This window comes from Dipodomys ordii, unplaced genomic scaffold, assembly GCF_000151885.1.
Source record: "Dipodomys ordii isolate 6190 unplaced genomic scaffold, Dord_2.0 Scaffold18, whole genome shotgun sequence".
In the NCBI taxonomy this organism is placed as follows: domain Eukaryota; kingdom Metazoa; phylum Chordata; class Mammalia; order Rodentia; family Heteromyidae; genus Dipodomys; species Dipodomys ordii.
This window is the reverse complement of record NW_012267234.1, coordinates 3,078,014-3,095,331: the sequence shown is the minus strand read 5'-3', so window position 1 is coordinate 3,095,331 and position 17,318 is coordinate 3,078,014. Positions and strand designations below refer to the sequence as shown.

The 17,318-nt window shown below is 38.0% G+C and overlaps 1 protein-coding gene across 2 annotated transcripts in view; it reads left to right on the top strand.

The window, feature by feature from the left end:
* Cdh8 (cadherin 8, type 2) overlaps positions 1 to 17,318 on the top strand; it is a 354,170-nt gene that overhangs the window by 207,386 nt on the left and 129,466 nt on the right. For both annotated transcript variants that reach the window (XM_013012785.1, XM_013012784.1), the window contains 2 exons: positions 3,911 to 4,098; positions 7,221 to 7,474. In XM_013012785.1, the coding sequence (XP_012868239.1) occupies positions 3,911 to 4,098; positions 7,221 to 7,474 (442 nt within the window). The remainder of the gene's footprint in view (positions 1 to 3,910; positions 4,099 to 7,220; positions 7,475 to 17,318) is intronic.

Genomic DNA, 17,318 nt, shown 5'->3' with positions numbered 1-17,318 from the left:
TTGATTCACTATTAACTCTCTGTATAAATCTCTGGCGTTTTATTTGGAGAATCCAACAATTTGGCCAATTTGGCATAAAATACATACCTGACCCTCCTACCTCTGAGCCAGACAGTGGTGAACATGGACTGAAACTCTTATCGTGATGAGTTTGTCCTCTATGACTTGAAAATATCTACATTTGCTAGGCATTCATTATCCATGTATCTCCAACACAAGGATGTTTGACAAACTTTCATATGCTCTCCTAAAATGCTTTCTTTTGAGCCTTCAAGTAACATAACATAAACAAGTGACTCCACAAGGTCTTTCTGACATAAGGACCGTTGAATTGAGCTATGAAAGATGAATGGGATTAGCTATAGCAAAGGGAAAGAAAGGCATTGCAGCCAAAGAGGATGATCCTAAGCTCTTTGTTCAGGTATTCACTCCTGAAAAGATTGTACTTCTGGGCTGGGAAGGTGGCTCAGTGGTAGAGAGCTTGCCTTGCATGCATGAGGCCCTGGGTTCAATTCCTCAGCATCACGTAAGCAGAAAAAGCCAGAAGTGGTGCTGTGGCTCAAGTGGTAGAGTGCTAGCCTTGAGCTGAAGTGCTAAGGGACAGTGCCAAGGCTCAGAGTTCAGGTGCCATGACCAAAAAAAAAGTGTATTTCTTTAAATTAGTTTTTTAAAATTAGTGTACAAAGGAGGAGGCTACAATGCTTGATAAGAAATGTACTCATTATCTTGCCCATGTAATTGTAACCCCTCTGTACAGTATTTTCACAATAAAAAAAGTTAAAAAAATAAAATTAGTGCTAGGTAGTGCTGATATAAACAGCAAGATAAAGTTTAAGGCTCAATAGTACTCCATTCTTTGTACACATGCATATACATATGTATACATATGTGTGCATGCATGTGTATATATATATATATATATATTTCATAACTTCTTTACCCAGTCCTCTATTACTAAACTCATTGATAATTACATGGATTCTATTTCTTGGCTATTGTGAATAATGTTTCATTGAACAATGCAAATATCTTTCTGAGGTATATCAAAATGTCATTGTATCTCTGAAACCTATATAGTATGTTTATATGCAATGTATAAGATCTTGTATGGGGATAAAAATTATTTCAAGGTAGCTAAGCACAGAAGGAGAGGAACTGATCGTAAGAGTATTGGATCATTTAGGCAGAACTCTGTTGTATTTGTATATGTAAAATACCATAATCTCCATCTTATGGTCATTGGAAATCCAGGGAAATATTTTAAGTTTTAAGCAGAGTGATTGAATTTGTACCAGTAAAGTAAGAGGGAATAAAAATCAGCCTACTAATCTTTACATTATACCTCATTTTGTAGTTATTTGTAAACATTCAAGTTAAAGATATCTTTCCCTGGCAAGACAAGAAGGTAATTGTAGAAATAAGATAAAATACTGGTTTGGTAAATGCTTTGAAATTCAGCATGGTCAACACCTAAGGATTGATTGTATTTTTTTAAATAAATAAGGTAGGTGATCATATTTACAATATTAGATTAGATGCCTCTTGTGCTTTTTTTTTTACTGGGATAGAAAGGACCAAATAGAACTAGTCTTAAAAAGAGGGGAAAAGACAGGGGATATAGGAGAGGAGGGGCTGACCACCCAGAAGAATTGAAAGTGAGACATTTGATGTAACTTGAGAATTTACCTGTAGGAATTTCAAGGCAGAAAGAATAGAGAAGAAGTATTCATACAAGTCAATACACACTCTACAAAATTAAGGAAATGGGAGGAAGGGGTAGAGATGGGAGGGATGAAGGGGAATAATGAAAAGGGTGACATTGATTAAGATTCATGATATTCATATACTACATTGTTAAATGGCAATGTCTTTGTACAACTACTTAAAGATAAAAATAAAATTTTGAAAGGAAGAACAGCGTTTATAGCTGCCAAATCATAAATTGAACAATAATTCAACCCTTTTTTTCCACAAAATTATTGAAAGAGCATAATTTCTTATATCCCTTTCCCTTAATTCTTGATATCTTTCCCAATTGTCATTACAACTAATGCAGTAATACACAATCCTTCTTTCTCAGAAAAAGTATTATATCTGCTCAAAAGTGAGAGATAATTTCCAAAGTATTTCTTTCTTTGATCTAATGACTATTAGTTTTGATCACACTGATGCAGATGAAGAGAAAGAACAGGATAGCATTGGGTAGGAAATGTCCCATTGTTTGGTATTTCAAAGCTAGCTGAGGTAGGATTGGTACCAGGGTGAGACTCCAAAATGGCTTATTTACTTAATAAATGTACCTAGAAGGCAGTCTCCAATGTTTTCAGGAATAAAATGTTTGAAGAACATTCAAACAATGCATCAATTATGAGAGATTTGGGAGAAATCTGCTTAAAACCATGAATTTAGGTGCTTACCTTAGGGCAAAACTTTCTAGAAAACGCTTTTCTTCCCCAGCTCTTTGACTACAGAATTCTAGGAGATTTCATTTCCCAAACATTAAGTAAAAAAAGGTGCTCCTTCTTGGAAAATACTTCTGTCCTTAACTAAACCAATCTTGTTACATTCGGTAAAATAAAAATGACTACATCCAAGGCCTCCAGTGATTGAGTTCAAACAAGAATGAAGTGATATTCTCCAGGTTCAATTTTTCCTTTTGTACTTACAGTTCATTAAATGCTTACTTTCCCCCTTGTAATTGCAAGAGAATAAAATGACCTGTTTTTTTGAGTTTGGATTCACCAGAATAGATAGTGAGATTTTTTTTTAAATTAAGCATAAATTATTTACGTTTCCCAAGGAACACCAGAGAAAGGGGGGGGAGAGATGGGAGGGAGAGAAAGAGAGAAGGAGAGGGGAGAAATAAATACAAGTACATGATCCAATCTTCTACCACACTGTGGGGGCATAGCACTTAATCAAACTGAGGAAAACATGGAGGATTAGAAAGAAGTAAAAGAAAAGAAATAACTCCCAATTATTCTACTAGAGAAAGGAGAAGTCCCAGATTTTATGTACTAATGCTTGGGCATGTTTGATATCTGCTTGGCCTGCCAAGCAATGGGTAAAATCACGTGTGAATAACAGGGTTAGCCTTTAGGCAAAGCGAAGTTGTAGTAGGCCTGAATAAAGGTAGGACAGATAAATGCCAAAATAGTAATGACCAGAGATTACAGTCTGAGCACCACCAGCTTCCAGTACACCAGTAAAAATGAGTGGCACATCACAACCAAATGATTTGAATAAAAATAGGACAAATGCCACTAATTAGACACGTTTTACTGTCCCCAGAGGAGAAGGAAAATACACAGTAATTGTATTTTGCCTAGGGAGTTTTCAAGGTAGCGATGTTCATCTTCAGAGCAACGGAACCTTTAGTAACAAGAAGAGTGTTTCATGTGTCTGAAGTGCTTGCTTCTGGGCACAGCAGAGATGTAGTAATTGGATTTTATCAAAACAGGTCTGAAAGTCTGTAAATTTAAAAGTAAAGCTCAAAAGTGACTTTCAATGTGCTACACATTGCATCTTTTGGTGCCGAAATTAGCCTAATATTTTATGTTGGGCAACAGTGAATATCCCCATGGGCAGTCCGTGTAGATTATACAGCAAACTGAAAACATTCAGAGGGACTCACTCATAAAGCCACTGAAAAAGCCATGACAAATATGTTCTTGGTAATGTAAGGTTGTGGAAGTTCCTTATCTCAGAAGAATCTTGATGAGCGTTCACTTCTTGGGGGGAATATTTCTCTCTGATTTATTTAAAGGATGGCACATTGCACAAGAGAAATCAGTATTTCTGTCTTTTCTCTCACTGTCTTGGTAGTGTCTGTAGGAATGCCCAGCCACAAGGGAGGTGGCCTGAAAGTCTTTATCACTCCAACGAGTGAATGTTTCTCCCCTTTCCAAAGGTCTGTATCACTTTTCGGTACCTGAGGATGTGGTTCTTGGCACTGCCATCGGAAGGGTCAAGGCCAACGACCAGGACATTGGGGAAAATGCACAATCCTCATATGACATCATTGACGGAGATGGAACGGCGCTCTTCGAGATCACTTCCGATGCCCAGGCCCAGGACGGCATCATACGATTAAGAAAGGTAAACTGAAGAACATTTAATTCATTTTCAAAATTATCTTTGAAACTTGGCTTTCGAAGTGTAGATGAGTAAATGGACCAAATCTTAGAGCTAGTAGACATTTAGATTTTCCTCTTAGCATCTCTACTCCCTTTGGTGGAACTCCACAGTACCATGGGAGCACCAGTAGATAATTACCGTGATGAGCTGGCCTCTCCTCTGATATTTACCTTCTTAGGTGATGTTCTCTAAGCCACAGAAGTCACTCAGGTTTTGTACAAGGCCATGTAGAAAAGGCCATAACCTTAAAGGACTCCTCAACCAAGGGAGAACTAAAGTGGATTAGCTGCTGTTTATATTATATCAGGAAACAGCTCCTAGGTACATGGCTTATGGGACAAGTTCAATACCTGTTAGTCTTTCCTTATATCATTCTGATTTCTCCTTCCCTGCTTCCTAAAATCTCTCCCCAGAATGCACAGACATTTCCCCAAGTTCTATTGGGCTGTTTTTGTTTTTCTAGTACTGGGCCTTGAACTCAAGGCCTATTGCTCTTGTTTCTTTTTTACTCAAGGTTGGGAAGCTAACACTTGAGCCACACCTTCACATTTGCCTCCTTTTATTCTGGTTAATTGGAGACTAAGAGTGTCTCAGACTTTCCTGTCTGGACTGGCCATCTTTAAAGCTCAGCCTCCTAAGTAGCTAGGATGATAAGCCTGAGCTCTAGAGATATTAATCATGGAAAGCTGGGATTTTCTGGATATATTTTTGTGAAACAATAATGTTAGAAATCAATGCTGGAGAAAATAGTGGCATTTATTTGAACTTTGAGCAAGATTATCTTCCTATCAGGATCCTGGCTGCAGTTCAGAATAAAGAGTTGCAAAATATTTTAAAACCCCCATTTGAAAGAACTTTGCGGTGTAATTATACTTGAGTCAATTACTGAAGAACTCAGAATCACATTTTCTTCGGCTAATAACCCCTAATATCACTTTTATTGTTTTTATTAACTGCTATCTTTGGCTGCCATAAGGTGTTTTTCTAAACTGAAACAATTAGCTCTTCGCTGTGTTTTTATTCCCTGTGATTCCTAAACTTGGAAACATATGTTGTATGCAGTGTTACCGAGAAACATGTGAATTTACTTTAGAGAATAAGAATTCATATTTCTATGATTTATAGGCCTACTGTCTATGCCTAGTAGAGTACTAAGGACACTGATGTGTTTGCATATGCTCTGTTATGTCAAACTTACAAATGAAAAGATATTCCGCACAAGGAAGCTTCCTGGTCTGGCGTTATTGGTAAAGCAAATCGAGGGATGAACTGTGGAGGGGGGTCCCACTTCTCTTTCCAGGTGCAGGCTGGTCCTCAGCCTTTTTTTTTAGAGAGAGAGTTTACAGAAATTGATCCCTAGGGAAAAGGCCCACAAAATCAACAGAGACTGGGAATGGGAAAGATGTTGAGTAGAGTGTCCAGGGTATCTAGCTGTAACCGTAAGCTGCAATTATATACTGAGGCACATTGTGACCACAAAAGACTACTATATAGCAAGAGAGATTTATAATATTCCCCTTTCCATCAAAAGTTGATATTAATGTGGTGATAGAACTGTGAATTAGCTTGATGGAATCTACAGTATTCAAATGTATCAAAACCTCTTATCATCCCTCATACATATATACAATTTTACACAGCAAAATAAAACTTAAACATTCAAATATAACCTATTATATAGAGCAGTGTTTGAGAGGAACTTGAATTCTGCAAAATTGTCACAGTAGCAGTGAGTGGCAGTTTGGAAATACGCTTGCATAGAATCATCTATTCGTGGAGATAGATGTGTGCACTCAATTCAGAATCAACATGAAAGCAAGTGTTTGCATTGTTCATCAGAAAGGATTTGGGGTGAGGAAGCTAAGTCTCCTTTTACATTTGAGATCTGTACTCAAATATAAAATATCAACATGAAATTTTGAAATAAGAATGCATATTTAAATTTACACAAAAAATATGAAAGGCTCCAGTGGTATAGTTTGTGTTCTAGAGTCTTATTTTTTTAATTTGCATTGCAGATTTAAAGTTGTGTTCCTTATGAGAAATTGTAATGCAGGCATGAACAATCCCCCTGAATTTTGACAGCCTTGCCTTCTTGAAATCTGAGTATTATAAGATACCAAGTGTTTGCCTTTAAGTGTTTTCATATGGACAAGCACCTGGTTTATAAAAGAAGCTCTGTTCTTTTACCTAACTTCATTTACATAGGTCACTGACAAAACATCTCTCTGATTGTTATGGAATGGAGTATTAAGATGTAAGAAATATCACCAGTAATGAAGCAATGAGATTATTTCAACTTGTTTTTAAGTAATTCCTGTATGCAAGTCAGAGCTTGTTTTATCTATTTATTCTGCCCTTATCTTCCTTCTAAGTATAAATACAAGTAGTTTGTATCTGCATAGATTATGTCTTTATCTGTCCACTTGCCCCATAGCAGGTTGGTACTCTTAATAAGGACTTTCTAAGCATAGTCTATAAACGAATAAACCTCATTTCTGCCACATGATCAGCAGAGAAGCAATGCTTTGGAAATGGAATAAGAAAACACTCGTTGTTTGGATTAATGCTAAATGATGCTTCCTAATGTCTCCTTGGACCAAACAATGATCATTTCTACTTCTTTACTGTTCACACACTGTTGGAGAAATGATTAAATATTCTTTCCAGATAGAGATTGTGTTCCCTGCTTCCTTATCTCCTACAGGCAGAGGCCTGATTTAACTAGCTGATTAGTATGCAGGTCACGGCGTAACTAGTAAAATTTTATTATGACTCTGAAGTGAAATTTTGATGGCACAATTCATGACTGTGAATATTTTTGCAAATTCCAAGTGAAAGGAGCAACACAAACTGAAACAATAGGAGATTAGATTCACTGAGCTTGTATAATAAATAGATATCAATAAATGCCTGTAGAATTTACAGGTTGATCTGGAGTGTAGGGCGGGGGTGGTGGTGGATCTCATTAAGACACCCAAATGGGCTTAAATGCACACAACATTTATTTATTAGCATTTCCTCATTTGTTCTGCTCTTGGGATCATTAATGAGTAACATTTATCTTTGTCATTTCTTAACAGCCGCTGGACTTTGAGACCAAAAAATCCTATACACTGAAGGTCGAGGCAGCCAATGTCCATATTGATCCACGATTCAGTGGTAGGGGACCCTTTAAAGATACGGCAACTGTGAAGATTGTTGTTGAAGATGCTGATGAGCCTCCTGTCTTCTCTTCACCGACTTACCTCCTCGAAGTTCATGAAAATGCTGCTCTGAACTCTGTGATCGGTCAAGTGACTGCTCGTGACCCTGATATCACTTCTAGCCCTATAAGGTATTTCTCTTTTAAACTAAATACTGTCTCAAATGGCAAGTGAATCAGTACAAAATGACATTACATACTCATTGTATGTAATGTATGTAATACATACGCATTGAATAAGCTTTCCTTTGGGAATACACACACACACACACACGTGTGTGTGTGTGTGTGTGTGTGTGTGTGTACACACACATAAATATGGCTGCCTTCTAAAAGCTAAATTCAATGTATGGATCCAAGAACATTAACACAAATTTAGTTATTCTTGAAAAGCTTAACAAAGATGAGCAATTTCAGGGACTTTTCAACACATTTGTGTGGGGCCTTTATATATACTTTTTTTGGGGGGGTCCAGTCATGGGTCTTGAACTCTGGGCCTAGATGCTGTCCCTCAGCTCTTCAGCTCAAGGCTAGTGCTCTACCACTTGAGCCACAGTGCCACTTCTGGGTTTTTTCTTTTTGTTTATGTGGTGCTGAGGAATCGAACCCAGGGCCTCAGGCATGCAAGGCAAGCGCTCTACCATTGAGCCACTTTCCCAGTCTGATCTTTGTATTTTTTACGTTATTATTTTTCAGTACTAAAAAAGGAGGCATTGTCTGTTTTCATTCTGTCTCCTTTGAAAGTTGCAATGAAATATATATTAGAACATGGGCACATGAGACCTCTGTGTCAATGCATTTATAGCTTCCTATCTTATTTCTGGACTTGCTATCTGGCTTTGAAATCATCTTCTCAGTTCATCTGCATTCTGATAGGTCAGCATATTTGGTCTGATGTGTCTTAGACAAAAACACTTTCACTGTCATTTGAAAAATACCTTTTATTTGTAGTTTTCATGTTCAGAGATTTTCCAAGGATGAGAAATAATATTTTATTAAATTTTTCTGCTTGATTTAGAAATGAGGCTCTCATTTTACTTTATTTATTTTTTTTGTCAGTCGTGGGGCTTGAACTCTGGGCCTACGCACAGTCTCTCAATTCTTCAGCTCAAGGCTAGCACTCTACCACTTGAGCCACAGCACCACTTCCAGTTTCCTGGTGGTTTATCAGAGATAAGAATCTTATGGATTGCAGTGTCTGTGCTGGCTTTGAATTGTAATCCTCACATCTCAGCCTCCTGAGTAGTTAGGATTACAGTTATGAGCCACTGGTGCCCAGCTTCCAATTCTATTTTTTTTCTGTTGAACTGTACACATTCCCCTTCCCCTTTTAGCAGTCATAGTTTATATAGCTATCTTCTGAAAACAAACTGAAAATCTGTATCTTGTTTGCCAGTCCCCAAAAGTGGCATGTTGGCTAATGATATATTTGAGCATGGCTGTCAAGTATTTACTTAGTGAAAATAGGGGTTATACTGTGGGGAGGAACATACAAAGCAACAAAAATCACATGGTACATTATAAATACGTTAGAAGCAATAGCAAGAAAGAAAAAAGATATTTGTGTCTCTATCTTGGCATTCTTTTACTTAACATCAACTTATATGATCATATGTACATGGTTTTTGGCCTTTTCTGCTTGTCCTGCACACGTACTAGTTATTGCAAATAAGGGAAACCATGGGACCTATGTTTCTTTGGGCCTGGCTTAATTCACTTAATATAATTTTTTCCAAGTCTTTCCATTTTACTGTATTTGATATCAGTGCCCTGCATCTTGTATATACATTTATCTAATTTGGGGAGGGGAAGGATAAAAAACAAAATGCTTACATAAAAATCAAGTTGACTCATTGTAACAATGAGATGTATAAAACACTATGTTGAAAATGAACTTTACAACTTCAGAGTGGGCGGGTGTGTGTGTAGTTGTGGAGGTGGGAGGGAAGGGATAGTAGAGGAAAACAAAGGAGGAGGCAACAATGCTCAATAGGAAATGTACTCATTACCTTGCTAATGTAACTATAACCTCTGTACAGCATTTTAGAAATAAATAAATGTAAAAAATATTTACATACAAATATTTGGACAACAGGGAGATGTAGGGAGAAAGGGAAAAGAAGGGGAAGAGGGAGAAGAAGAAAAAGAAGTAAAAATAAACTCAGTGGAAGAATACATTTGAAAGGGTTGTTCAGTCAATGTGAACTTTGCACACATGCAATGTCTAAATATGAGCACACACAAAACACATTCTATTTCCAGGTCACATATATCTAGTGAAGGCACCTTTTCAAGTATTTTATTCAAGGAAATTCTAGCAGAAAAATTATCTGGAAGTTTTATTCGCACTTTAAATTATCTGTAAGTTGTTAATACAAAGAGATTTTAGTTCAGCATGCCAGTTTGAGTATAATGCATCCCCTCCTTCATCTCCTCCATATCTCCCAAACCTATCCATCTGTACATTGAGTATTATGACTGTATTATTTATTATTATTTTAAAATATACTAACTCACCAACACTCTCGAGTGCTGAAACATTGTGGCTGAGAATAAAACCCTGCAGACCAGAAATGTTCTCTTCTATTTAACATAATCTACTCTTAATTTTAGAATAATAAATTACAGCGTCTCTCATGAGGGCACAAAGAAAGTTGTCTTGAAAAAAAGAAAGAGAAAAGATGGAAGGAAAGAAGGAAGGAAGGAAGGAAAGAAGGAAGGAAGGAAGAAAGAAAGGAAAAAGAAAGAAAGAAGGAAGGAAGGAAGGAAGGAAGGAAAGAAGGAAGGAAGGCAAGAAAGAAAGAGAATAATTCTCCACCTCAGGGACTGAGGCATGGTCTATCAGACATTTGCACTTCTAAAGAAATCCAACAAACTATAAATCTACAGAATATCCCTTACTTGCGTAAGATAACTATATCCATGAGAGGTTAAGTGTTAAATGGAAGGCAGAAGGTGTCCAGAAAATTAAACTGACACAGACATCCACCCTCTCACTGTGTTTTCAGACTTTTGCAATGGTTTTCTGCTAGAAGGCATACATAAATAGGGACAGAGGCATTTGTTGAATGAACAAATGAGTCTTGTTTCCATGCTTTTCCATTTTTGTGAAAGGAAAACTTGTCACAATCTTCACACCTCCAGGCATGAACAGAATGTGAAGGAGTGAGATTGGTAGAGCAGAGAAACTGCTTATAGGGTTAGTAGTCAGTCCTTGCCTTGACAAGATTTCTACTCTTGAGGGCAAAGAGCCCACAGACTTATGCCGAACTAAGGAGCCTGAGGAGTTGTATTAGGGCAATCGCCCACACAACTTCAAACAGTATGTGTTTTGCACCAGTGAGAATGCCCTTGCTCTGCAGAGGCACTTTGTTCATCAGCTAGAGAAGAGGTTGAAGAGGCTTTTCGTGACAAAATGAAAGTGACCTTGAATTGGGAGAGCTGAGTTTAAATCCTGGCTCATAAATCCCCACTTCCATTTGCCCATTCTCTAATCTATCCATTCTACTGGTGCCTCACGGAGACTCACTGACAATAATACCAGGCCTCAGGGAATCAAGGAGTGTTTCTCGAGGTAATTGATTATTACTGTTGCTGCTTACTGTCACTGTTTGCAAAGTTTGGTGCCCAGGAGGTAGGGGCTATTCAGCAACAACAGCCATCCAGCTTTGAAAACATGTCGTTTTCGGGCAAGGTAAAGAGAGCTGAGGCTGAGTTATTCATCAGAGATGGACAGGTAAAGTACAATTTGATGGCACAGACATATCTGTGTATCTGATAGATGTCAGGCAAGAACCAGTGTCTAGACATCCATGGTCCCATCCCAAGAAGGGAGGAAGACTCTTTCAAAGCATTTACAATGGATTTTTTTGGCTTTTTTAATAAGTTTTTTTTAATTGTGAAAATACTGTACAGAGGGGTTACAGTTATATGAGCAAGGTAATGAGTGCATTTCTTATCAAGCATTGTTGCCTCCCACACTATGCTGACCAGAGTTGGCTTAGCTCCAGGAAACAAGAATGTCAGAAGCCTCCACTGACCTTTGCATCAGTTCTATACGTGGACAGCCCCCCTCCCCGGCCAGCTGGCTTGTGGAGAGCAGCTTTCTTTCCTCTGTCTCTGTACTATTGGTTAATTTTGAGTAGAAAATTAAATTTTCTGACTAGCCAGAGCAGTGAACACTTCCTTATGAGTCTCTCAGGCAAGTGTAGAGTGATGGGTTTCCTTTTTTTGAGGACTAGCTTATTTTGTATGCTGACTAGAAAGGTGTCCATCATTCCTGATACTATCTGTTTCACCATCCAGCAAGAAAGAAGCTGTAGTGGCATGCAACATGGTAAAAACATGCAGTTATTTGCTGGTTGGTCAACTTCTTATGAAACTTCTTCATAGAACACATTGCCTTGCTTGAAACACCATGTATTTTAGAAGTACTGTAAGATGCTCTGTGTCTGATCCTTACCTATGGCTCTGTATAGAGAAAATAGAGACCAATAGAACTATTCATGGTCTTACCTTTTGTCTTCCAGACAGAAACATTCGGTATTAGGCATTATTCATCTCATGCTGTAACATAACATATGTCTATCAGTGATATAGAATAGAATTAGGTAAATTAGTTAAAGGGAAACCCATTTTGAACTTAGGCAAAATATGTTTCATATCATGCCCTGTTTGGTTCCCAATAAGATTGTCAGTCTCAGGAGTTCTCTGAGACTGGGTTTGGTCTTCGGTATGGGATAATACATCTTCCTCTCAGGGCTACTGGCATGATTAAATGAGCTTACTGAATAATATGTTGTCTCTGTTGGAATTAACCAGTTAATTAAAGGTAAGCCACCACCAGTTTCTTATTTGAAATGCAAATTAAAATGAGTATTTCCTTTTGTCTGAGCTTCATCTTTTAAAGGTGGCTAACTGTATGCACAGAATGATCTATTTTGTTAAGTTATACACCAAATACTATATAATTAAATTCATTTGATCTAATCTTCCCTTTACTGCTATAAATATTTTTACTAAGCATTGATTAAGGTATGTCAGGACATGTGCAAGTAGAGTAATTGTTTCAAATTGTGATATTTTATGCTCATTCATCATCTCCATTTAAGAATAGAAAGACCAACTTTTCAACACTGCAGGAATAGTGAAGAACACATTACATGTGAACATAAGTCTGGTACTTGACTTTCCTGTACTGTGACAAAATACATGAGCAAATCAATATATTAAAAACTGAAAGGTTTAATTGCTCTGGTTTTGTGGTCTCAGACCATGGTTGGTTGGCCATGCGAGGTTGGGCCTTTGCTTGTGTGGCTAAGGCATTCTGTTTACCTCATGGTAACTGGGAAGCAAAAGAGAAACCAAAATGGACTGAGGTTTGAAAAGCATGCCCCCATGAGTCCATTTCCTTTCATTCTTCCACTTACCATGAACATTTTTAATTAAAATAATAAACACTTCATTCTGATATTGTCTCATCAAAGCCAGGATGCATAATCAGGAAAGAAGGAAATCAAACACATTCTCTGGGTTTTAACCAGAGTATAGGTAGGGGTGTTTCTTATTCCTCTCTCTCACACTTGATACAGGTTTGTGACTATTGGCTGTGAACTTTATTGTGCTCAGGGAGGTAAAGGGAAGAAATACTATTTTTATTTGATGAGACGGAGTACCTTCTAAGCCACTAGTGTATGATACTATTCCCTCAACACCTTAGGAAGTGTTCAGAATGATCGCAGGTTTCTGGAAAAAGGAAGCAGAGACACAGTCTTATTAGGATGAGCCCCTCCACCCACCCCTCTCCCGTACAGGGCTGTCAGTCAGATGGTTGTCTGCACATACTCTGTGAAGTTATGGACTCTTACCTGAGGAGTGTGATGGTGCTAGCTGATACATACTGATCCATACGTTCTGACAAGCATACTTGAAAAAAAACCGATAATATGCAGGTATTATACTGAAGACCATTATCTATAGCACAGAGAAGGTCTTAAAAATAACTCCATGCTTTCACATAAAGTCTCTGTGGCCCGTTGCTCCATTCTCAGTGTGCTTATTTCTGGTCTATCGTGGACATGGTTTTGAGATGGTTACCATGACTGTCTCTCAAGTAATTGCTTCCTGTTGCTTTCAGAGAATTCACCTAGAATGAGCTGCTTAAATTAAAGGTAGGAACAAGGTCCATTCAGTAAGCAGAATAGGAGGTTGGCACATTATCGCAGTGACCACAGTGTTCTGTTGTCCTAATTCCTCTCTTGAATACAAGTACCCACTCAACATAAGAGCATCACATTATTTTTTTTCTTTTTGGTATTCAGGCATTTTAATAATGCATCTCAGTTACCAGACTAGCTGTTAATGAGCTCTTTTTATGAGAATACTCCTTACAGGCATGATTTCCAGTGATTTTAAAGCAGAAATGTTTCCTGCTGAATAGAACTTGGTATTTTAATTTGGTCTGTACAATGTGTATTGGCTGAGTTCTTCCTTAGTCTTGCAATAGTTTGTGTTTTGTGAAAAGACCTGGTGACCTAGCTTGTGTGTGTGTATGTGAGTGTGTATAAAAGCACTTAATCTGAGAACTACCCTCCTACACTATTTTAAGTGCACAGCACAGTTTCATTACCTACAGGCACAAATGTTCTATAAGCAGATTTCTAGAAGTATTCATTTTTCATAATTAAAGATATGCTTATTGATTAGCAACTCTTCATTTTCCCTGCCATCTAGCCCCTGGCAATCATTATTCTCTGATCCGTTTAACTATTGAACATTGCATGTGACTGCAATCATGCAGGGTCTGTCCTCTGGAGCCGGGTTTATTTCCTTTATTGTAATGTCTTCAGAATTCATCTGCAATATTGAATATTGCAGGTTCTCGTTTTTTTCCGGGCTGAATAATATTCCATTGTATCTACAAACCACATATTCTTTATTCATGCAGCAGTGAATAGACACTAAGGTTGATATCACATCACGGTTGTTGTAAACCATACTGCAATCAATGATCCTGGGAAATTTAATATCCCCCTTGACATGCTGATTTCTATTCTTTTGGATAAAACACAGATGGAATTTCTGACTCACATGATAGATCTATGCTTAATTATTTGATGAATTCTGTTTTACATAGCAGGTCCATTAGTTTTCCTTCTCAAGTGTATAAAGATCAAACATGACACTCGTATTTTTTATTCTTAAAAAAATGTTATATTAAAGGTGATTACAGAAGGGTTAAAGTAATATAAGTTGGGTGTTGAGTATATTTCTTTCTGAACTGGGAGGTCATTTAAATTTCTGTACTCTCTTACCCAGATAAAAACTCATTTATTTCCCAATTTCAAACACCAACTTTCTCCACACTATTTCTAAAACCTCACTATACCTAATTCAATTACCGATAACTAAAAATCCATCAGTGATTTTCTGTGTTCACATCATTCTTCAGTTCTTCACAGAATTTAATTTATCCTGTCATATGAATTTTTATTTTTTATTTGGTTGTGCAATTTTTTTTTTTTTTTGTTGGTCGTGGGGCTTGAACTCTCGGCCTGGGCGCTGTCCCTCAGCTCTTCAGCTCAAAGCAAGCGCTCTACCACTTGAGCTACAGCGCCACTTCCGGTTTTCTGGTGGTTTATTGGAGATAGGAGTCTCACGGTCTCTCCTGCCCGGGCTGGCTCTGAACCGCGATCCTCAGATCTCAGCCTCCTGAGTAGCTAGGATTACAGGCGTGAGCCACCAGCGCCCGGCTGGTTGTGCAATTTTTTAAAGAAAATTTCCAAGTTGGGAGCCAGTGGCTCATGCCTGTAATCCTAGCTATTTAGTAGGCTGAGATCTAAGGATTAAGGTTCAAAACCAGCCCAGGCAAGAAAGTCCATGAGACAGTTATCTCCAATTAGCCACCAGAAAACCAGAAGTGGTACTATAGCTCAAGTGGTAGAGTGCTAGCCTTGTGCAAAAGAACTCAGGGACAGGGCCCAGGCACTGAGTTCAAGCCCCAAGACCAACCAAAAATAATTTTTAGAAAATTTCCTCTACTTCTTGATATGTATATATAGATATATTATGTACATATAATATATACATATTATATGTTGTATATTAATATTATCTATCATATCACATGTAATGTCTCTATCTATCTATCTATCTATCTATCTATCTATCTATCTATCTATCTATCTCTATGTAGTGAAAACACTGACTGAAGTTGCCTGAGAAACCCACACCCTTCAGAGTGAGTCTGGCTACCTGAAAATGACAGATAAAGCCAGATTGTGGAGTATTAGGGTCTCATGTAGGTAGGGTTTCTGAATGAAATTCGAATAGAATCAGTTGTAATTCTCCAACGATCTTGAAGTGGAAAGATCTCCCTTTGCAGATAATGTGGCCTGTGTCTACTTTCTTTTCCCATTTTGCATTCTGTGTTTCCCCTTTCCCCTAATATCTGTCCACCTCACCCACTCCCTGTCCTTTCTGCCTCTCTCTGTCTTTCCCCCTTCCCCCCCACCCCAAGTCCCTCTCTTCCTCTCCCTCTGCCTCTTTCCTCGCCTCTTACTTCCCTTCCTGTCTTTCTCTTCCATAGTCCCTCTCCTCACTCTCTCTCTACCTCCTCCTTTTTCTTTTTTCCTTCTCTTTTTCACTCTCATCTTGCTTTCTGTCTCTCTGTCTCTGTCTCTGCTTCTCTCTTTCTCTAGGTCTCTCTGTCTCTAGGTCTGTCTCTGTCCCTTGTCCTGTCCTTCTGTTTCTCTGTCTCTGTCTCTGTTCCTCTTCTCCCTAGCCCTCCTTCCCTCTCCTTTCTCTCCTTTCTCCCTCCCCCTCATCCTCTCCTTTTCCATTTCCACCTGTGTCCCCTCCTGTCTCTTTTACTCTTTGTATTTATCTCTCTCCCTCTTTCTTCCCCAATCCTTCCCCTGTCTTTCTTCTCTCACCTTTTCACTCTCTTCTTTCTCTCTTTCTGTGTCTCTCTCTATCTCTGCCTCTCTCTCATATTCAATCTCCTTTTGTGTTTTTGTCTCTGTTTCTGTCTGTCTCTCTCTCTTTCTGTTTCTCTCCCTCTCCTTCTCTCCCTCTTCCTCCTTTTTTCTCTCTCAATCTCAGCACACTGTATAGGAAATGACTCTTTTTCCTCTGTAGAGGAATAATAACTAACATAGGAAAGAAGGAACCTTACTTAGAATTCCAAAACTAGTCAAACTCAGATAATATTATTTATTAAAGCAGATAGAGCAGCCAATGGAGCTATTAGAGGCAGGAGGCTAAAAACTTGTAGATGGAATTTTTGATTCTCAAAGTGCATGTGAGAAAAATGTTAAAATGGTTTCTTTAGGCACAATAACAAAAGCTAGGATGAAATTAAGCAGCGAGAAAGAAACAGTTGGAGTTCAGTGAAATATAATAACTGATTCATAACTAAGGGGTTTATTTCGTTATGTGTGGCCATAAATAGCATCTTCACTAGCAGTTGGCTCAGAATTGTATCTTCCTATAATTTTTCCATATAGAGACTACAAAACAGTGTTTAGCAAAACATTTTTTATAATCTAAAAGTGCATTTGGCTCTTGCTGAATTTGAAAAATAGATATGTGTTTGCCTTTCTCCAAGGGCAAACATTTCCCTAATGCTACTCTCAGAAATATTATTGGGACTAAAGGTACTTTGGCCAGATCAGTTTAAAATCAAGGTTCTGGGTTCCAAGACCTCCCAGGTAAGTTAATTTGCAAAAGTGCAGAGCACTCTCTAAATAGGAGAAAATGTAAGCCACACATTTAATCTTTGAACCTTATATTGCTCTGCCAAGGAGCAAATGGAAAACACACAGAGTCATGTCTATATAAGGAAGGAAACTTTAGGACTCAGATGTATCCAGCTTAAAAAAAATAGCATGACACTTGTTCTTAAGAGACTGTGTATCTTATTTGTATTACGATAAGGACCTTCCCCCTCCTCTCTCTCTCTCTCTCTCGTTTTCTT